Raw genomic sequence first — 23443 nt, forward strand, 5'->3', positions numbered from 1 at the left:
GTGTTCCACAAGAATTAAACAACAATAATGGAATTTTGGCGATCGCTGCAAACCGCAGGTCAATTCAGAGACTTCAAAATACCTTTATTTTATATTTAACCCAAAATACAGTACTGTACACTATACAGTGTACTGTATTGTATTATACAGACATCAGACCCACTGGATCTTCAAGAACCAAGTGGGTCTGGGTGTAAAAAAAAAAAAAAAAGTGAAAAAAATACACATTTATCACTGATTAAAAATTACTTCCCAAAAAAAGGTAATAAAAGTGATCAAAAAAATTGTATGTATGCCAAAATAGTACTAATTAAACCGTCACCTCATCCCGCAAAAAATACTTTACACTAAAAGGTATACTTATTAGGTATCGCCGCACCCGTAAGAACCTGTTCTATAAAAATAGCACATAATATAACCTGTCAGATGAACATTGTAAATAATAAATAGTACCAAGAAAACTGCCACCTTATCCCGTAGTTTCCAAAATGGGGTCACAATAGTCTGAGAGCTATAGTTTTTTTGTATTTTTTTTATTCTCTTAGGTAGGGAATCATTTTTGCGGAACGAGATGACAGTTTGATTGGTACAATTTTGGGGTGGTTATGACTTTCTGAATGCTTGATATTACAATTTTTGCGATGTAAGGCGACAAAAAAGGCTTTTTTGACACTTTTTTTATTTATTTATTACGGTGTTCATCTGAGGGGTTAGGTAATGTGGTATTTTTATAGAGCAGGTTGTTACGGACGCGGCGATACCCAATATGTATGCTTTAAAAAAAAGAAATTACATTTAAACACAAAAGCATTTTTGATACAAAAAATATATATATCATGTTTTATTGTCTCTATAGTCTGGGAGCCATTTTTTTGGGGCAATTGTCCTATGTAGGGGCTCATTTTTTGCAGGATGAGGTTGCGGTTAAATTGGTACTATTGTTGGGGGCATACGCCTTTTTGATCGCTTGGTGTTGTACTTTTAATGATGTAAGGTGACAAAAATAAAACATTTTGACAGTTTTTAAAGTATCAGACGGAGTGGATCATGTGATATATTTATAGAGTCGGTCGTTACGGACGCAGCGATATCTAATATGTGCGTTTTTCTTCTTCTATTTGTTATTATAAAATCAGGGGAAAGTTTTTTTTGTTTGTTTTTTTACTTGAAACTTTTTTTACATTTTTTTCAACTTTTGGGGGTCTGATCTAGGCATGGGCGGTATAGGCGATATAAATTTGCGCCACGATATGGATTTTGTGTATATCGCCGGACCGCGATATGCCATGGTATGTCAGTGAGCAGCATTATACTCACGTGCGCCGCCGGGCGCTCCTGCTATAGGCATTAGCAATGCGCCGCACAGACAGAAGAAGGAGCGCCCGGCGGCCACGGCGCACGTGGGTATAATGCTGCTCAATGACATACCATGGCAGCCAGGACTTCAGTAGCGTGACTCCTGGCTGCCATGGTAACAGATTGGAGCCCTAGCATTACACTGCTGGGACTCCGATCGGAACTGCTGCTGCCACCAATGATGTGGGGGGGAAGGGGGCCCCTGCCACCAATGATCAATACTGGAGGGGGGGGGGGGGGGGGGTTGAGTTACCAGAGGGGCCTGATAAGAGGGAGAGGCTGGGGGGCACATGAGAGGCTCGCTGTCATGGTCAGCTCCCTGCTGTTGTGTGCACAAAGCACAGGGAAGCAGGGAGAGTGTAAAGTCATATTCACCCTAATAGAGATCTATTAGGGTGAATATGACAAGGGTTCTAGCCCTTAAGGGGGCTAATAGTTAATAAATAAAAAAAAGTTTAACCCCCCAAAAAATATTGAAAAACAATATCTTGCGATATATATCGCACATGCTTAAAATTATATCGCAATATAGATTTTAGGCCATATTGCCCACCCCTAGTCTGATCCCCTCAGCAATACATTACAATACAGATGTATTGTAATGCATTGCCTGTTAGTGTATTACACAGAGTAATACACTAACTGGTTGCCTAGGACAGTGTTTCCCAACCAGTGTGCCTCCAGCTGTTATAAAACTACAACTCCCAGCATTCCCGCACAGCCAAAGGCTGTCTGGGCATGCTGGGAGTTGTAGTTTTGCAACAGCTGGAGGCACGCTGGTTGGGAAACACTGGCCTAGGAGACCCAGCATGAGGCTGGATCTCCTGGGCACCCGTAGAAGGTAGGTCCCGATACCGTGCAAAGCATTGGACAGCCTCTGCACAGCATCGGGCTGCCTTCTGACACATCGAGTCCCCGCCACAGCACCATAGCAGCGCAGGGACTCGATGCGCTCCCTCACCCGACACAAACCCCTTCTATGTCGCGGTCAGCGGCTTTTACAGCGATGTCGGCGGATACAGCAGGGGCCCGGCTACCAGGGACTGCCAGAGCCCTGCAGTGATCAGGCGCGCACAGCTCCGGTGCCCACCCGATCAGCCCGCCGTGCACGTACGACGGAATGCATTCTGCCAATGCATCCCCTGCCGTACATGCACTGCGTTTTGCGTTAAGGGTTTAATTTTAATATATTTTTTTCCAGTAACACAGCAAGGTTTAACAGCAAAACAATCCACAATAAAGATTTCCCTAATTATGTCGTTTACAGAAATACCCCATGTGTTGTGGTAAACTGCTAAATGGCCACACCGAAAGGAAGAGAAGCGCCATATCATTTTTTGAAGGGCAGATTTTGGTGGAATGGTTTTTGGACGCCATGTCACATTTGAACAGACCCTGGGGAATTCCTACAGTGGAAACCCACAAAAAGTGACCCGATTTTGGAAACTACACCCCCCAAATAATTTTTTTTTTTTTTTGTTTCCTGAGCCCTTGGACCCAAAAAGCATTTGCTATTTTATTATTACCATGTGATTTGTCTACAGAAGAATGTTGGGATAAAATAAATCCTTCCAAACTTCAAATCAGACTAACTCCTTATATCAACAACCTCTCCAGAAATCTAATAACTATGACCTGTAATATTATTACACTCCAGAAATTCATCCAGGCCCCTACTGAACTCTTTTAGTGAATTCACGATCACCACCTCCTCAGGCAGAGAGTTCCATAGTCGCACTGCTCTTACCATAAATAATCCTCTTCTATATTTGTGTATAAACCTTCTTTCCTCAAGACATAGAAAATGTCCGCTCGTCACAGGCTTGGGTAAAAAGTAGATGATGGGAGAGATCTCTGTACTGACCCCTGATATATTTATACGTGGTTATTAGATCTTCCCTCAGTCGTCATTCTTCGAAAGTGAATAACCCTAATGTTAATAATCTTTCTGGGTACTGTAATCCCCCCATTCCAGTTATTACTTTAGTTGCCCTTCTCTGAACCCTCCCCAGCTCTGCTATGTCTGCCTTGTTCACAGGAGCCCAGAACTGTACACAGTATTCCATGTGTGGTCTGACTAGTGATTTGTAAAGTGGTAGGACTATGCTCTCATCCCGGGCATCTATGACTCTTTTGATGCAACTCATTATCTTATTGACCTTGGTAGCAGCTGTCTGACACTGGTTTCTACAAGCTTAGTTTGCTGTCCACTAAAATTCCCAAGTCCTTTTCCATGTCAGTGTTATCCAGTGTTTTACCTTTCATTATCTACAGGTACCTTGCATAACTTCACATGTGCATAACTTTACATTTGTCAGTTGTAAACCTCATCTGCACAAGCCTCCAATCTATCCAGATCCAACTGTAGCAGTATATGGTCCTCTTCAGTGTTAACTACTTTACAGTTTAGTGTCAGCTAAATTATTCTATACCCTTCTTCCACTCCTCGTCCAGTTTCCATTACCTCGCCACAGGTCTCCATCTGCACTAGTGCTGAAACAATTACTTGACTTAAATCGACAAAAAAATCCTCAATGCAGATTCGTTTGTGTCATGTTACCACGGAGTGGGAGTGAAGCGCTATTACTTTCCGCTACGTGGTCACCCGCCGGCCCGCACTGCACTTTCTTCCTGACACATTGTCAGGTCATATTGCACGTAAGCGTGGACTACGACCCGCCGCTGTGTGACGGCACTGGGGGGCAATGGAGCTGATGGCACTGGGGGGCAATGGAGCTGGTGGCACTGGGGGGCAATGGAGCTGGTGGCACTGGGGGGCAATGGAGCTGATGGCACTGGGGGGCAATGGAGCTGATGGCACTGGGGGGCAATGGAGCTGATGGCACTGGGGGGCAATGGAGCTGATGGCACTGGGGGGCAATGGAGCTGATGGCACTGGGGGGCAATGGAGCTGATGGCACTGGGGGGCAATGGAGCTGATGGCACGGGGGGAATGGAGCTGATGGCACTGGGGGGCAATGGAGCTGATGGCACTGGGGGGCAATGGAGCTGATGGCACTGGGGGGCAATGGAGCTGATGGCACTGGGGGGCAATGGAGCTGATGGCACTGGGGGGCAATGGAGCTGATGGCACTGGGGGGCAATGGAGCTGATGGCACTGGGGGGCAATGGAGCTGATGGCACTGGGGGGCAATGGAGCTGATGGCACTGGGGGGCAATGGAGCTGATGGCACTGGGGGGCAATGGAGCTGATGGCACTGGGGGGCAATGGAGCTGATGGCACTGGGGGGCAATGGAGCTGATGGCACTGGGGGGCAATGGAGCTGATGGCACTGGGGGGCAATGGAGCTGATGGCACTGGGGGGCAATGGAGCTGATGGCACTGGGGGGAATGGAGCTGATGGCACTGGGGGGAATGGAGCTGATGGCACTGGGGGGAATGAAACTAATGGCACTACGGGGAATGGAACTGATGCACTTGGGCTAATCGCACAGGGGGGAACAAAGGGTGTTGGGGACTGAAGGCAGGGGTCTGATGAGTCTTTATAAAGGGAAACAGTCTATTAATTCATTAATTCAATTAGATTACTCGATTAGGGTCCATTAACATGTCCGTAGAATGGGTCCGGACCCATTCATTCTCTATGGGGGTAGGAAGAGATGCAGACAGCACACCGAGTGCTGTCCGCATCCGCATTTCCGGAGTGCAGCCCCGATCTTCCAGTCCGCGGCTCTCGAAAAAAATAGAACATGTTCTAGTCTTGTATGCAATTGCGGACAAGAATAGGCAGTTCTATGGAGGTGCTGGCCGGGTATATTGCGGTTCCGCAATACACTACGGACGTGTAAATGGACCCTTAATCAAAAAAAAGAATCGATAGATACTTGATTTCTAAAGTAATCGCTTACTGCAGCCCTAATCTGTACTTTCTTCGCCTCCTATAATGTCATTACCCCCACCCCCTGGTTTAAACACTCCTCCAACCTTCTAGCCATCTTCTCCCACAAAACATCTGCACCTTCCCCATTTTGTTTTCAAGCCTACAGGATTACTTTGTGGCATGGCTTTTTTGTATTACATTGCAAAAGTAGAAAAATGTAGAAATAAGCATTGCATCTATTTATTTTTTTACACACTACTCATATAAAAAAAAAAAATTAAAATAAAAATGTTAAATCTACATCTACAATCTGCCTTAGGACAAGTAGAACCCTAGTCTGACTCAAAAAGTTTGAAAAAGACTAAGAGGGGAGAAAAAGGGTCAAGGATGGCAATTTTCAGAGCCAGTCAGTCAGAGAAGGATGTCTTACAACTAGTAAGAGTAAAAACTGCATGCACTACTCTTCAGCGGCGCTGCCTGTAGCTTCTTTCCGTTGAAAGGGAGCACTATTGGGGAGCATGCTGGAAGCTGGGTGACTCTTGGGTTGGTGAATGACAATGGAGTGACTCGAGTGAGAACACATTACCTGATTACTAGCTCCAGCTAATGAAGAGGACAAAGAATCTTCAACATCTTCTGGCAAAACAGAGAAACTTTCACGAGGAACAACAGCTAGAAGGCCACTCTTTCTTGTGAAAAAGACTGGCAGATCTGCACAGGACCCAGCTCCAATAACGTGATCCCCTGTAAAGAATTCAAAAAATAAAAAATAAAAAAAGAGGGGAAAAAAAACACATAACAACAAAACATTAACAGCAGTGTTACTCTCAGTATATTTTCATGTGTTTTGAGGGATGCTATACAGATAAAGATGAAGCCAATGACATGTTTAAAGGAAATGTTTCCCCAATGTTATCTACCAGTTAAAACCAGTGTTTTTATTTTCTGATTGTAGATTTTTTTATTTTATTTCCTGAATATTATTATGGGGGCTGCCATCTTGCCTGAGCTGTTCATAACTGCATTCACAAAGCATAAAAAAATTGCTTTATGGCAGCCCCATGAACCATAGACACAATTGACAGGAGGGGACCCCATTGAGCTAAATGCAAGAGTTTTCTGTGACCTGTGAAGAGGTCATTGTACAAGGGAAGAACAGATAAACTTTGACAATCATCTATTGTGAATAGTGGATCCTGTCTTATCTATACACAGAGATTATGTCACTACAGGGAGAATTAGAATGAGTTAAAGGGGTTATCAGAGTTATGGATTTTTTTTTATAAAACTCATCAGGACATACATATACATTAGTTAAGCTTAATTTCTTAAGAGAAAAACCCTATACTTACACCTTTGCATGGTTCTGTTATTCATGCAATGAAAAAGGAAACGTTCCAGCACACAGGTAAATCCACACGGTTGTTCGTTTTTATTGGTCTTCAAAATAAAATCACGTACAGCATGTATCTACACCCACCACCGTGAACGGTTAACATGTTTCGGACCTTACATGGTCCTTAATCATAACATGAGGTGTTAACCGTTCACGGTGGTGGGTGTAGATACATGCTGTACGTGATTTTATTTTGAAGACCAATAAAGAGGAACAACCGTGTGGATTTACCTGTGTGCTAGAACGTTTCCTTTTTTAATTGCATCTATCAAGACTGGTCTGGTCGAGTTCCGTGCACCTCAGCTGGTATAGTGAGCAGGAAAAGCAATTTCTTTACATTTAATCTGTTATTCATGCTTTGTTTACATGTTGCAGCAAAGCTGTAGGGGCGTGTAACAACAATGTCTGAGCTCTAACTCATGAATATTTGTGGGTGCGAATAATCTGCCCTTCCCCTCGCCCTACTCTGCACATCCCAACTTTGCATAAAAAACAGTCACATGATCATCTCCTAGCTTACAGAGGCAGATCTTCCTGCCACATTGCAGATACACAGATATATATGTATCTAAGCTATATGACCGATATACGTACCTAATCTATATCACAGCTATATGTATCTAAGCTATAGGACAGCTACATGAGAGCTATGTGTATCTATTGTATTTACATTTAGTCAGATGACTACTAATTGCCTGCTCTTGACATGTGCATTGTAATTTTATTAATCTCAATTTACTTAAAACTTAACTTTTATTAGTCATTTATATAATATTTTGTGAATTCTTAATTCTAACCTACTAAGTTAAAACTTTCAACAGTCGACCAGTTGTGTGCTGTGCTTCTATTAATTCTCTTATAGTATTTGCTTATATTAGAGAAGCAGCGTTTTGCATGGCTATCTGTCTTTTTGCTATATGTCTCTATATTCACTCTCTGGGCTATTGTGATAGCGCTATTGCTTGCTGTACTGCCTACTGACTGGTCTTTGTCTATATCTGCTAGCACATTATTGCAACATGTCGTGCTACTTTGTAGCTGTGATGGCAGCTATTGAATCGCTACACTGGCTGTGATCTATATGCCTTCTGTTAGTTGTTCAGATATTCAGCTTGGTCTCTAATGACGGCGCGTTCACTTGTGGAGCTACCTATCAGCTACTCAGTAGCTAGCACACTGATTCTAGGTCGGCTGTGATATAAAACCTAATTACTGCCCCCCAACATGTTTCGCCATGTACATGGCGTCTTCAGGGGATGTACATGATCTCCTAAAACTATATGGCGTTCCTTTCCAGTTTGCAAAATCAGTTTTGAATACCTTGAGGGGTGTAGTTTCTAAAATGGTGTCACTTTTTTGGAGTTTCTACTCTAGGGGTGCATCAGGGTGGCTTCAAATGGGACATGGTGTCAAAAAAAAATAAATAAATACCATCAAATTCTGCCTTCCAAAAACCATATGGCATTCCTTTCCTTCTGCGCCCTGCCGTGTGCCCGTACAGCAGTATACGACCACATATGGGGTGTTTCTGTAAACTACAGAATCAGTGTAATAAATATTGAGTTTTGTTTGGCTGTTAACCCTTGCTTTATTAGTGGGAAAAAATGGATTAAAATGGAAAATCTGCCCAAAAAGTGAAATTCTGAAATTTCATCTTCATTTTCCATTAATTCTTGTGGAACATCTAAAGGGTTAAAGTTTGTAAAATCAGTTTTGAATACCTTGAGGAATGTACTTTCTAAAATTGGGTGGTTTCAATTATGTAAGCCTCACAAAGTGACTTCAGACCTGAACTGGTCCTTAAAAAGTGGGTTTTGGAAATTTTCTGATAAATTTCAAGATTTGCTTCTAAACTTCTAAGCCTTCTAACGTCCCCAAAAAATAAAATGGCATTCACAAAATGATCCAAACATGAAGTAGACCTATGGGGAATGTAAAGTAGTAACTGTTTTTGGAGTACTATCTATTATAAAAAGTAGAGAAATAGAAATTTGGAAACTTGCTCATTTTTCAAATTTTTTGGTAAATTTTTACTCAATTTTACCAGTGTCATGAAGTACAATATGTGATGAGAAAAAAAAAATCTTAGAATGGCCTGGATAAGTAAAAGCGTTTTGAAGTTATTACCACATAAAGTAACACAGCAGATTTGCTAAAAATGGCCTGAGCAGAAAGGTGAAAAATGGCTTGGTACTGAAAGGGTTAAAGGGAACCTGTCACCGGGATTTTGTGTATAGAGCTGAGGACATGGGTTGCTAGATGGCCGCTAGAACATCCGCAATACCCAGTCCTCATAGCTCTGTGTGCTTTTATTGTGTCAAAAAAACTATGTGATACACATGCAAATTAACCTGAGATCTCACAGACAGGACTCATCTCAGGGTAATTTGCATATGTATCAAATCTTTTTTTACACAATAAAAGCACACAGAGCTATGGGGACTGGGTATTGCGGATGTGCTAGCGGCCATCTAGCAACCCATGTCCTCAGCTCTATACACAAAATCCCAGTGACAGGTTCCCTTTAAGGACCAATTCAGCTCTGAAGTCACTTTGAGGAGCTTACATAATAGAAACCACACATAAATTACCCCATTTTAGAAACTACACTGCTTACTTTATTCAAAACAGATTTTACAAATGTTGTTAACCTTTTTAGGTGGTCCACAGGAATTAAAGCAAAATAGGATGACATTTTTGTGGCTTATGAAGCAATTACTAGTTTTCCACAGTTATGATCTTAATACTGTAATATAGAGCAGTAAGTCAATGCTTACTTACCTTGAGCTTCAAATGAGATTCTCTCCTGAGGGATAGTGACTCGCCTTGTTCCTGTAGAGCAGGCAAAAACCATATCCTTTGTATATATGCAAGCGACAAGGCTAGTAAAGTTTGGGATCACAAGATGGGCATACAGCATATCTTCGGACTGCAGTATAAAGAAAAAAATATTCTGTGTCGATTAAATCTAGTTATGCACACTTATATTAATCCAATACTGCACAAAATCCAGTTGTACTCCTGACTAAATAGGGAGCAATGTAACTATGAATGCGATAAGCTCTCCTTTGAAGTGACTGCAAGCCAGAATTTTATCATTAACCCCTTATAGACGATAACGTCATCACAGGTCCTTCAGTTCTTGCAATGTAGCAGATTTAGAGCAAGTTCTGGTCGGTAGTCATTGCTGGTCGGTTATCAGCTATCACCAGAGCGCCACAGCCCCCTCTTCCCCAGTGACCAGGTTACCCTGTTTCCATGACAGGAGAGTGAAGGGAAGAAAAAAAAAACTCCCCAAAATAACTTCAATCACAGACACCAGTTTTTCTTCATCCGAATGCCGGCACAGATGCTGAAAACTATCCTATTATAGTCAAGCGGCTCAGGTGTGGAAAGGCATTATCTCGCTATACCAGATACAATGAATTCCAGCAGGCTGAAACTACCCTTGCACTCCCATGTGTAGGCCCCTCACATGCCTTCCCTGACTTCTAGTAGAGTATTGAGAGTGGCACAAGAACAACTGAGATGTCATCTTCTACAGGTTACAGACAGGAAGAGTTTATTTTATAAACAAAAAATTTTGCAGAAGGAGAAAAAGTGGGACACATATGTTATCGGTGGTCTCGAAGGCCCAGCAAGGGACAACTTATATAACTGAATTGATGGACACTTAGAGTTTAGAGGAACCCTTGGTTCTAGAGGAATTGGAAGAGGCCCTGAAAGACGAGGCAAATGATAAAGCCCCAGGTTCGGACGGTCTTCCAATGGAAGTATATAAGCACTTCCAAGGAGTGTTATTACCGGAATTATTGAAAGTTTTCAACTACTCGTTAGAGGTGGGTTCCCTACCGGCGTCAATGCAGAAGACTCTTATAGTGGTAATACCTAAGGAAGGAAAGGATAAGAGGATGCCTGACTCATATAGAGCTATATACCTTCTAACGGCTGGCGTTAAACTACTGGCAAAGGTCTTGGCAAAACGTTTGGCTAGGGTGATTCTCAGGTGTAGTCCATTCTGACCAAACAGGTTTTATGCCTCAAAAGTCCACAGCAATTAACATTCGTAGAGTTTATACTAGTCTGCAAATTCCGGCGGATAACCGTGGTGATAGAGCTATTCTGTCGCTTGATGTTGCCAAGGCCTTTGACAGTGTAGAGTGGGGATCTCTGTGGTACGCTAAAATGTATGGGATTTGGGCCACGGTTTATTCAGTGGGTGCAGGTTTTATACTTCAACCCGAAGGCAAGAATAAGGGCTAATTGGGGAGTGTCCAATTACATTCAATTGGCTAGATGAACTAGGCAGGGCTGCCTACTTTTGCCGCTGTTATTTGCGATAGTCATAGAACCGTTAGCAGCATCGGTGTGTAAATCACCAAATATAAAGGGTTTTCAATATGGTCGATTACATAATAAAATTGCGCTGTATGCGGATGATACTCTTTTCTTGGGGGATACGATGGCCTCCTTAGGCTATTTTCACTTGCGGCAGTGTGATCCGGCGGGCAGTTCAGTCATCAGAACTGCCCGCCGGACCCGCCAATCTGCATGTGACTGAAAGCATTTGTGAGACGCATCCAGATACGGATCCGTCTCACAAATGCATTGCAAGAACGGATCAGTCTCTCCGCTTGTCGTGCGGACAGACAGATTCGTTTTGTATCTTTTTTCACATTTTGAATACCGGATCCGGCACTTATACATTCCTATGGTGAAAAATGCCGGATCTGCATTTGGCGGTACCAAACCCATGGATTTATCATCTTGCAGCACAGTGTCAGCATCTTAAGGGATGGTTTGCTTATAGGTTGGCGGATAGGTCTAGCTATATTTTACTGCACCAAAAATAGGTAAGAGGGACTTAATATGGTTTTTGGAGGGGGTGGGGTTACAAAACTTGGAGCTTAATTCACCTTTGATAGGGCTTATATCCAAAGTATGGGACAAGATTAAAAAGTTGAGGGGAATTGGGGGAGTTAGTGAGGTTTGGAATAATATACGGCTCCCTGAATTTATTCCTTTGTCAGCTACACAGAATTAGGAGAATAAAGGGATCCTTTTAATAAGAGATCTATTAGATAACGGTATATTTAGATCCTTTACGGATTTGCAGGAAAGATACCAGATCCCGTGTACACGCCATTCTACCAATACCTCCAAATTCGTCATGCGTATGACACTATGATTAAAAACGGTACCAACATCTCTAAACTAGACGGATAAGTTCCTGGATTCTTATCCGTTGGCCCGGATGAAAAACGATGTGGGGGAGACATTTTGGAGGCTATTCCGCTGTCCTCACTGAGCGAACAGGGAAAGTTGTCTCAACTTTTTATTATACACAGGGTGTATAAAACACCAATATTTCTGAAGCGGATTGGAGTCAGAACTGACGCAAAATGCCCAAGGTGTTCTTTTGAGCCAGTGGATTTGTTTCATATGCTGTGGAAATGTCCGGTTATAGATGGATACTAGGAAGGTATTTTAGAGGAAATACAAAACAAAATGTCAGTAAGAATAGATAGGGACTCCAAAATATGCATATTAGGGTATGTATCTGAGCTAGGGACAGACGTATGCAGGAAAGTGGCAGGAAAGTGGCAGTGGCAGTGGGTAGACTGTTGTAATTGGCTAGGAAACTGCTAGCCTTGCACTGGATACAAGCAGGTTCTCCGACATTGGGGGAGTTTAGGAACAATGTCCATAATATGTTGATAAAGGAAAAAGCAATTTCTCGTACTTTTTTTACATTGGGGGACACAGACCATGGGTATAGCTTAGAGGTATTAGTAGGAGGGACACTATGCAAATATAAAAGAGCTCCTCCTCCTCAGGCTATACCCCCAGGCTCCACCAGGAGGAACTCAGTCTTTGCGTCTCCTTTTTGTTATTTTCTTCTAGATGGGGACGCAGGTCGGCGCCTTCCTGATCCCCCATGGAGTGCCCGTCGCCGTCTTTTGGACACTGCCTGGCTGCCTCCTTTTTCCCCCCCCCAAAGAAGACAAGTGGATCCGGGCTCCACTGTTAGCTCCGGCATCCCACCAGCCCCTAGGTCCCCTGCTGCTGCCCTCCATCCAGAGCACTGAACTCAGGTGAGTCAAATGTCTGAAGAGGTGAGCCCTGCTGGTACGGACAGAGGGAGAAGACTGCAGGAGCAGATAAGTATGGCTTCCCCTCTGCCCCGTTTCTATTCTCTGCCGGGTTGCTTGGAACTCTGCATTTCTCTGCTACCGCCGGTGCCTGAAGCTCTGTCCCTGATTGGGGGCGGAGTCTTCTCTCCGGCAGCTCCGACCTGCGGTGGCTCCCCGCTTCTTCTGAAGGCCTCCAGCTCTAGAAGTCTTCCTTCGGACTACATTTAACCCGCGCCGCTTTTCTCCACAGGACACCATTTTTACATAAAGCGTGCGCTCTTTTCCCGCTACTATGACGTGTCCTGGGGCGGACCCTCAGCGCTTCACTCTGGCGCCTTCCTCCACTCCTGAAAAGCTCCTGCTGCTCTCTGCGGTGGATATCAGTGTGTTGCTGGGTGGTAGGATTTTTTAGCCACTTTTTTCTTGTTGCCCGGGTTGTGGTTGCCATCATGCGTAAGGTGGGGGCCCCCCTTAAAGCTGCAAGACATCTTCTCGGATCCCAATGGGGTCCTGTATGAGGTGTCTTCTGCCACTGTCTGCCTCTGGTATCTGTGCCTCCTGCCCTGCCCCTGAACAGGATCATCACTCCCCTCCTGTCCCGACAGAGCCTGCGGTTCCCGCTTGGGCATCTGCCATGTCCAGCGCGGCCGCCGATTTGGTCTTAGTCGCCAAGGCAGCCATGTCCTTTATGGAACGTATGGCGGTCTCCAATCCTGTGGCGTCAACCACTCCATCTTCCCTCAGTAGTTCCCGCGGGTCTTTACCAAGATCCTGGCATGGGGCATTCCTTTGCTGCCCTACCTGGACGATATCCTGATAATGGCCCCCTCGCTTCCGCAGGCCGAGGACAGCGTCCGGATCACTGTTCAGACTCTGGAACAGTTCGGCTGGCTGATCAATTTCCCAAAGTCCTCTCTCCTCCCGTCCCAGAAGCTCTCCTTTCTGGGGATGATTTTGGATACCTCGACCGCCAGAGTATTCCTTCCAGTCTCCAAGTCCTCCCAGATCCAGGGGGCAGTGTCGCACCTGCTTCGCTCCCAGTGTCTCTCCATCCGGGAGTGCATGCGGGTCTTGAGTCTTTTTGTAGCCTCTTTCGAGGCCGTTCCATATGCCCAGTTTCACACTCGTTTGTTGCAACAGGAGATCCTTTCCCTCTGGGACAAGACCTGGACGATCGCATCCGCCTGTCTCAGCGGGTTCAGGAGGCTCTCGTTTGGTGGCTGTCCCCGATGAACCTGAGGTCCGGAAGATCTTTCCTCCCGTTTTCCTGGACGATAGTCACCACCGATGCCAGCCTCCTGGGTTGGGGAGGTGTTCTCCAGTCTCACGCGGTTCAGGGGGTTTGGTCGGCGGTGAAATCTCGCCTTCCGATCAACTTTCTGGAGCGGAGGGCGATTTTCCTCTCCCTCTCCTTGCGGGCCGCCCGGTGAGGATTCAGTTGAACAATGCCACGGCTGTGGCTTACATCAACCATCAAGGCGGGACCCGCAGCCGAATGGTGATGCAGGAGGTGACGAGAATTTTGCTGTAGGCGGAGTCGCACGTTCCAGTGTTGTCAGCAGTATACATTCCAGGAGTAGACAACTGGACAGCGGACTTTCTTAGCCGCAAGAAGGTGGATCCAGGCAAGTGGTCTCTGCATCCAGATGTATTCGAAGACGTCTGCCGCAGATGGGGCTATCCGGATGTGGACTTGATGGCGTCCAGGCTCAACAACAAGCTCCCGGTGTTCCTGGCTCGTGCCCGGGATCCGAAGGCGTACGGGGTGGACGCGCTGGTGTCTCCGTGGCAGGACTTCAGCCTCCTCTATGTCTTCCCTCCGCTTCCTCTGCTACCGAAGGTTCTACGCAAGATTGAGGCGGAAGGGATTCCGACCGTTCTCATCGCCCCAGAGTGGCCTCGGCACGCACGCCCCATGGCCTCTTCCTGACAGAGTGGATATACTGTCTCAGGGCCCGCTCATCCACTGAAATTTAAGGTCTCTTCGTTTAACTGCCATCCTGAAGAAGAAGGGGTTCTCGGATTCAGTGATTAGAACCATGATCAGAGCGAGGAAGCCGGCTTCCTCCCGGATCTACTATCGTACCTGGAAAGCCTTCCTGACTTTTTGCGAGAACTTGGGGTTCCCTCCCCTTTGTTTTTACATCCCTATGGTGCTATCGTTTCTTCAGTCCGGGCTTGAGATGGGACTGTCGCTGAGCTCCCTGAAAGGTCAGGTTTCTGGCCGTCTTTTTTCAAAAGTCCCTTGCTCTTCTGGGTCCTGTTAGGACTTTTCTTCAGGATGTGGCGCATTCGGTTCCTCCGTATGTTCCCCCTTTGCCTCCTTGGGATCTCAATTTGGTCCTGCGCGCTGTGCAGACGGCCCCCTTCGAGCCTCTGAGAGGTCTCCCTGACTTTTCTCACCTGGAAAGTGGTCTTACTTGTGGCCATAACTTCCATCAGGCGGATATCGGAGCTGGCCGCGCTTTCTTGCCAGGAGAATTTTCTGTTTTTTCACCAGGATAAGGTGGTGCTCCGTCCGGTTCCCTCCTTTTTGCCCAGGGTAGTCTCTCCCTTCCACCTTAACGAGGATCTTGTCCTGCCTTCCTTTTGTCCTTCTCCGGCAAACCCCAAGGAACGGGCTCTCCATTCCCTGGATATCGTCCAGGCCCTGAGGGTGTATCTGACAGCTACCGCCTCCGTCCGCCGTTCAGACTCCCTCTTTGCGATTCCCGAGGGACCTTGTAATGGTCTGGCGGCCTCCAAGGTTACTGTGGCGCGATGGATCCGCTTGTCTATCTCCGCGGCTTATCGCGCTAGTGGTAGGGTTCCCCCGGCTCGGATTACCGCTCACTCCACTAGGGCGGTGGGAGCTTCCTGGGCAAGGCGCAATTGTGCCTCTGCGTCTCAGCTGTGTAAGGCGGCCACCTGGTCGTCCTTACATACCTTTACGAGGTTTTATCAGTTGCATTCGCTGGCTTCGGCTGATGCGGTCTTTGGCTGCAGGGTTTTGCAGACTGTGGTTCCTGTCCGACGTTCCTCCTGGCGGTGCTGATATTTTTTTTCCCACCCCATGGACTGCTTTAGGGCGTCCCATGGTCTGTGTCCCCCAATGGAAAAAAGTACGAGAAAAGGAGATTTTTTTTTTTTTTGTGAAACTCGTCTGTAAAATCTTTTTCTCGTCTTTTCCATTGGGGGACACAGCTCCCACCCATTCTGCCTGTTGCAGGAGGGGTTTCTCTTCAGTTCTGTTGTGGTTGAACCTCATGGGCTTGGTCTGATGGCTTCCATTATTTTTTCTTGTCTCCTCCTACTGCTTTTGCAACGCCTGAGTTCCTCCTGGTGGAGCCTGGGGGTATAGCCTGAGGAGGAGGAGCTCTTTTATTAATACCTCTAAGCTATACCCATGGTCTGTGCCCCCCAATGGAAAAGACGAGAAAAGATTTTACAGGTGAGTTTCACAAAAAAATCTCCTTTTTTTTCTTAAAAAAGGATGCCCTCAAAAGTTTGACAAATTATGGGGCGAGTGGGTGTCAAATAGTGCAATTGTGATGTAAAGCGCAAGGGGGTGACTAGTCGCCGGAGTGAATAGGGGTGGGGGTGGGGAAATAGTTGGTGGTGGGGGGAGGGGTTGAGTTTATAGTAATCTATACATGTCCTTTTATTAAAAGACTAATAATGTATTGTAGTATGAGTCATGCTGAATTTTCTTGAAGAATGTCACGATTTATTTTGCATGTTACATATGGCATGTATTTGTCAAATAATCTGTGAACAAAAAAAAAAAAAACACCATCTTCATTGCAAAAACAGCTTTCTCACCTCTGCTCTTAAAAAACAAAATTAGAAATCCTTTATACAGACTATTAGGGATCCCTTAGGCGCTAGGTATACCAAAACGCAGGAGACTCCTTTTATACCTCCCTCTATAACCTCGAGTGCTCTGTGGACCCACAGTCACCGTCCAGAGCATCTGCTAAGATTTAAATTCAATCATACTTCCCGCTCTAGCTGAAGCAGCAAAAAACACCTTGACTGCCCCTTTTTCTTTACTGGAACGCTCTACTGTATTGGCTTCCAAGCTTAACAGGAAGAACCCGGCCCTGACTGTTTTCCAATCCTTCATTGTGAAACGTTTAAAGATCTTCTGCTCTCTAAATTCCTAATGATGTGTAATGCTCTTCTGGGAGGGAATCTTAGCCCTGACAATCTCTAGAAGCTTTTATTACCATCATTCCCTAAGTATCGAAAATCGGGCTGACAGAATCCCTTTAAATTTCATTTTAAGGCCTGTGAATGCAGATGCAAGGGAGTAAGGGCTCTTTCACACGAGCGGATCCCGTGCTTGGAGTGCACTGCGTGAAAGAGTGCCAAGCCCCGTTCCAGACAGCAGAGACACGGAGCAGTAACATGACTGATAATGCTCTGTGCCTCTCTGTGACCTTTTTACTACAAAATCACAGTGACAACTTTATCTCACAGTGATTTTGTAGCAAAAAGATCACAGGGCATTATTAATAATGTTAATGCTCTCTGCTGTCTGGAACGGGGCTTGGCTCGCTTTCAAAACAGATTACCCGCATGGCATCTGCTCATGTGAAAGAGCCCTAAGGCTTTTTGTCTACATATTTTCTCAAGTTCGTTTTGGGATTCTGACTTGCTGCGGACCTGCGACCTGGCCGCTCCAAGGTCTGGGGTGAGAGCAGATGAACAACATGTACACAGTGACAATTAAGGAGCGCGTGTGCTGGCTACGTTCCACTAGGGAATGGACCTTTTTGTAAATTGGAAAGAAGTCAGAAGCTCATCCTACAGGGGACACCTTGTGTAGGGACCTAATCAGAGTTTTCCCGACCGAGACTGACTGCTTTCGCTGATGTTGCTGTCAGATGATGTTAACTCAATCGGTGAGGTATGTACCTTCATTCTGGACGTAGTCAGGACTCTAGATTAAGTGTTGATATAATTGTGTATTATGTTCTTTATCCTTTGTATATTGATAAGTGCAAAAGAAGAACATTATATCGCTATATGTATATACTACTTATTATAAAGCTTCCTTTGAAGTGTTGCTGTAGTTCAGTTAAGAGTCTCTCTTTAAAGAGTATCCGAACCTGAAGTCTTGCTCTTATCAGCAAAACCGCTCACCCCTACCAGGAGCCATTGCGGAGAAAGCTTTCCATTGCGCGAACTGTCAATTTCTGGATGCCACTTTAGAGAAATTTTAAATCCCATTACACTTTATAACAATGATCAAATACCTCTACCACACCACCTGCTTGAATGAGACTGAATAGTTCCTTGTGCAATTCATTTGTTATCTCTAACGGAACCAGACAAGGATGCCCGTTATCCCCTGCATTGTTTATATTAGTCATGGAAACCATGGAAGTCATGGGAGACTTCTGTCATAAACTGCAGCATTTGCAGAAGATTTAATGATTCTGTTCACCAATTCTGAAATAGCTCTCCCATATATTTTATGCTTACCGGTATTTGACAACTTTGAAGTAGTGTCTAATTTTAAGGTAAACCATACTGAGTCAGAGATTCTCAATATATTTGTCTCCTCCACCCATGTTAGGAGACTGAAACCACTCAGCCCTTTCTCTGGCCCCAACATTCTAAAGTGTTAGGAGTTCAAATCCCTGCAGACCCGAACAAACTTTACGCTCTGAATTTTGCCCCTTTGCTTAAATGAGAAGATTTCATCCCTCCAACTGTCTTTTTAGGTCATGGATAGGCAGGAAAAAATGTACTCAAAATATATTTTACCAAAAGTCTTATACACCCTGAGAACTGTACCAAATTCTTCACCAAATCAATAACCTTTTGACTACTTTCTTGTGGAGATGTAACTAGCCTACATTGGCATACACCTACCCAAGCAGATTAACAAAGAATATATTAGTGATTTTCCGTCACAGCGCCACATACGAGCTCACAGCCCTGAGTGCATACGAGAGACTGACCAGGAATAACTGCTTCTAAGATATAGTTATCCTATCCTGCTCTACATGTTTTGCGTGTCCCTTTTGCGGACACCTCATCATGAGCTATGAGATGGCCCTTCGATTCACTAATCTAACTCAATGCCAGAACGCACATGATCTGAAATATTCGTAGAGCAATGTATCTTAAGTATTCATGGCCGAGAACGGATCCTTGATATTAATCTCCTGCTGATACTTTAAACACATACTGTGATGTTGTACATTGGGATACATTTACCCCTAGGTAGTGACTTGGGTCTGGATTGATTTGGAATGCGGCAAGATGCATAGATCGCACCTTTCTTCCGTCCTCTGCATCCTGATACAACATTAGCCAGGTTTGATTACATCATATACCCTTGACTATATTACAGGTACAGGTCCCATCTACCTGTCTCCTATGTAACATGCCCTTATTTTAATACTAATTAAAGACATTTTTGTTTAATTCTTACTAGGGATCGACCGATTATCGGTTTTACCGATATTATCGGCCGACATTGAGGATTTTGACTGTTATCAGTATCAGCATTTATTTTGCCGGATCCCGACCTCTATGAGCGGTAGCTGCGATCTGCGGTAGTTAACCCCTCAGGTGCTGCGGATCACAGCTACCGCTCATAGAGGTCGGGAGCAGGCTATGCGATTCTGCAGCCAGCTCCCGCCTCCTGTTCATTTTGAATAAATGAGAGATTTATCTTCATTGGTGCGCCCCCCAGTATTAATCATTGGTGGCAGTAGCCACAGGATCCCCTCTCCCCTGTTCCTCCAATCGGAGCCCCAGAAGTGTAATCTTGGGGCTCCGATCGGTTACCATGGCAGCCAGGAAGCTATTGAAGCCCTGGATGCCATTGTAAGCACCATGCTGCTTTGTGCACAAAGCACAGGGCAGCAGGGACAGTGTGAGCTCCTATTCACCCTGATGGAGATCTATCAGGGTGAATAGGACAAGGGTTTTAGTCCCTAAGGGGGCTAAAAGTTAGTAAAAAAAAATAACAAAAAATAAAGTTAAAAAAATAAAAAACCAAAAGATTAAGTATAAATGAAAAAGAAAGATTTACAAAAAAAAATATAATACACATTAGCAATAAACATTAATTTTCAGCAGATATGTGTAGGAATCATCATTTAAAAAAAAAAAAAAAAAAAGGAAAATTCCCAGAATATCGGCATCTGCCCTAAAATCAATATCGGTCGATCCCTAATTTTTACCATCCTTTACAGGCAGTGAGCCATACTAATACTATTATTGTGCAATTCATCTTTCCCCTTTGTTGGACTTGATTTCTAATGACCAAGCTAAGATCCATGTTCAAATGGAAAAAACGCTACTCCTCATGGTCTACCTCTGCTTTGGACTTTGCAAACTTCTGTCCTGGCTGCGCACTTAGTCAGTGAAATTACTAGAGGGACCATCGCTGTGGTTAGAGAATAGGAGGCCAAGTCACGATGTCTCAGCACTGTATCCCCAATAATGCCTGGATGCAATTTATGCGCACCCCAATATCCCAGCTAATAAATCTATCCCTTATATTTTATTTTCCCCCTCTGCTTACAGTGGACAAGCAAACTCGTAACTTTTGTGAACTCGTTCAATTTCTGTTTGGTGGGATGCATTTCTGAGATCCTCGTTCGTACCTCTCAGGTCATGTAACTGGTTGGAGGAACTTGCTACCTCCTCACTACCATGCGCAAATTCCATTTACAATAATCTGCTTAGATGCTCAGCAACCCCTAAACCTTATTATGTGCGTAAGTGGGAGGGCAAACTAGGATATACATTCTATAATTTTGAGGTTCACACAATGTGTAGGAACTCACATGTTTTTTCCTCATGTATTACAGTTTAAGAGACCCAATTCAAACCATTGATGTTAGAAAGCCAACATCAGCCTGTTGAATAATTGCTGGAGATGTGGAAATTCTGGAGGCACTTGCAAACATCTTTGGATGGGCTGCCCACTAATTTGCCCCTTTTGGAGCTCAGTCATCTCACAAATCCAAACAGTGTGTGGCAGATCTCCATCTCTACCACCATCCTACTCTGGCCTCCTTCTACTGACTATACTGCTAAGGGTACTTTCACACTAGTGTTTTTCTTTTCCGGCAGGGAGTTCCGTCCTAGGGAAAGAACTGATCAGTTTTATCCCCATTCTGGATGGAGAGCAATCCGTTTAGGATGTTTTCAGTTCACTCTATTTGACTGTTCAGACTGTTCATACCACAGCATGCTACGGTTTTATCTCCGGCCAAATAAACTGAACACTTGCCTGAATGCCGGATCTGGCATTTTTTTTTTTCCATAGGAATCTATTGGTGACGGATACGGCATTCAAAATACTGCAATGCCGGATCAGTCCTTCCGGTCGCATGCGCAGACCGAAATTTAAAAAAATAAAAGCCGGATCCGTTTTTTTTCCGGATGACATTGGAAAGACATATCCGACATTTCAACAGTTGGCATATGTTTTGACTGATCTGGCAGTTCCGGCGACGGAATTGCTTGCCGGATCACTCTGCCGCAAGTGTGAAAGTACCCTGCCTTATTACTTAGCTTACTTTCAAACTAGGGTTATTCTTTTCTGGTATTGAAATCCGGTAAAGGGTCTCAATGCCAGGGAAAACCGCATCGGTTTTGTCCTAATGCATTTTTGAATGGAAAGTAATCCGTTCAGTATGCATCAGGATGTCTGTCGTTCCGTCCCTTGTACGGTATCTGACCGAACAAAATACTGGAACACTACAGCACTTGCTGGATTTCCATAGAGTATTAATGCCTGATCAGGTTTTCCAGTCTGCGTATACGTCGGGCTTTTGATCTTTAAATTTAAGGTTATTCCGGGCGATACCTGATGAGATGGATACGGAAAAAAAAAGCTATCCGGATTCTAACAAGGCTGGTGTGAAGGTACCCTTATCCAAGCAGCCAAGTTACTAATCCCGCTCTATTGAAGGTCAACTGACCCCCTTACAATTGCTCAGTGGAAGGAGAGGTTTGATCAGCTTTTCTAATTGGAAGAGGTTTATGGTTGGGAAGCTAACGCCAGACATCGCTTTCTAAACACATGGAGCCCATGGATTGCCGATAGACATCGGTGTCGCCGAGTTGTCCAAGTACTAAATACATAAAACTACTTTGTATGTATCTGGATTGCATTATGGAGACAGAGATGGTTCTGTTTATAGGATGTGTATCAGTATGTATGTAATGGAGGAGATCCCTCCTCGACTGTAATTTCGGATCCGGAGGATAATATGAATGGACATGGCAGTCAGGTGTTGAGATCTGCCCACTTTTCCCTTCCGTATGTTTGTGACAGAATGCACTTGACCGTGATTGAGCTGGTCCCAACAGTGATCCATATACAGAACAGTCGATAGATGTGCATGACATGAATGTTATTGGCCTATGGGTTTCTGCTGTGATACATTGTTGCCCGGATGTTTGGGCTATAATAAGTATGAGCACAGACCATAATCAAAATGGCTGCTGAATGCAAGAACTTCTCTGCGCAGTCTCAGAAGTCCAGCAACGTCAGCATGATGTTGATGACGTATATGCAATCCAGAGCATGCGCAATAGGAATCTCAACACGCCAAGGACGCCATTGCCGTCTAGCAGGATTGCGCTTCCACCATGTTAGTAAGTCTGCACACAGATGGCTGGTTACTTAGCCCCAGCGAACAATAATTATCAGCACCTTGCACTTTTAACCTATTATGTACCGATGCACATAAGCACTTGCACTTTTATATATAGTTTTATGATTATTGTATTGTTACACAATATTAGATGGATTGTGCATACATGTATGTTTATGAATTAATTGTAATAATGGATTTATGACATGTGGATATTTTTATTTTTCATGACACAACAGATGGTTAAAATGTTATGTATTGTAATGATCATGTGACACTTTGTTATTGATGCAGGTGTATATATTTTGTTCACAGAGTCCCTTTTACTGCTTGAAAAAGGCTCAATTGTAGAGCAGAAATGTTGCCACACCATGGGTGAATACATTTTCTTGGATTTTATTTTATCGTGCGTTGGAGTGCTGCTCTTTTTTGCATATTATATTTGGGTAAGCTTTGGCCCTTAGAGCGTGCACCTGGTTATCTCATACCTACATCTGTGGTGCCTCCCATTTTGTTATATATGTGTGTGTGTATATATATAATATTTTTTTTTTATAATAATAAAAAAGAATCGATTTAAAAAAAAATCACTACATTCGAAAACCTGCAGCACTTATTCATTTCCATCACAGGGGCCATGCATAAAATGTGTGTGGTTCATGATACTCACCTGAAATGGAGGATGGAGCTGAGTGACTTCAACATTGACTTCATCAGAAAAGTTGTAGCCTTCATCCTTTATAGTTATAAGAGTGTAATAGCTCATACAAGGAGTATCACCAGAATGCCAAGCAGACGCCAAGATGACTAATCCATCACTGATTTTTAAAAGAACAAAGAATTAATAAATAAATAATAATCGGCAGAAACAAAGAAAATGAACAATCCATCTCCGATGGAAGTCCAGGAAGAATGTCATGTTTGTATTGATACAATCAACTTATAAGGCTGCGTTCACATTTCCAACAAGATGCTATTACCTTGATTTGAATAACCTTATGGCTTGTCCTTCGTGGTGTTCCAATCAAATATTAAAGATAACTGTAGTATATTATTTTTTTGTATTGGATTGTGGTGATTAATATCTCCTTGGTGGCCCTA

At 44.1% G+C, this 23443-nt stretch overlaps 1 protein-coding gene across 1 annotated transcript in view; it reads right to left on the minus strand.

Annotated features, from left to right (window-relative positions):
• The window catches only part of NUP133 (nucleoporin 133), a 279976-nt gene that overhangs the window by 173375 nt on the left and 83158 nt on the right, over positions 1 to 23443 (minus strand). Inside the window, exons 9-11 of the mRNA XM_044292116.1 lie at positions 23013 to 23160; positions 9376 to 9523; positions 5785 to 5942 (exon numbers count right to left, since the gene is read on the minus strand). Of these exons, the coding sequence (XP_044148051.1) occupies positions 5785 to 5942; positions 9376 to 9523; positions 23013 to 23160 (454 nt within the window). The remainder of the gene's footprint in view (positions 1 to 5784; positions 5943 to 9375; positions 9524 to 23012; positions 23161 to 23443) is intronic.

Source organism: Bufo gargarizans, chromosome 4 (genome assembly GCF_014858855.1).
Source record: "Bufo gargarizans isolate SCDJY-AF-19 chromosome 4, ASM1485885v1, whole genome shotgun sequence".
In the NCBI taxonomy this organism is placed as follows: Eukaryota; Metazoa; Chordata; class Amphibia; order Anura; family Bufonidae; genus Bufo; species Bufo gargarizans.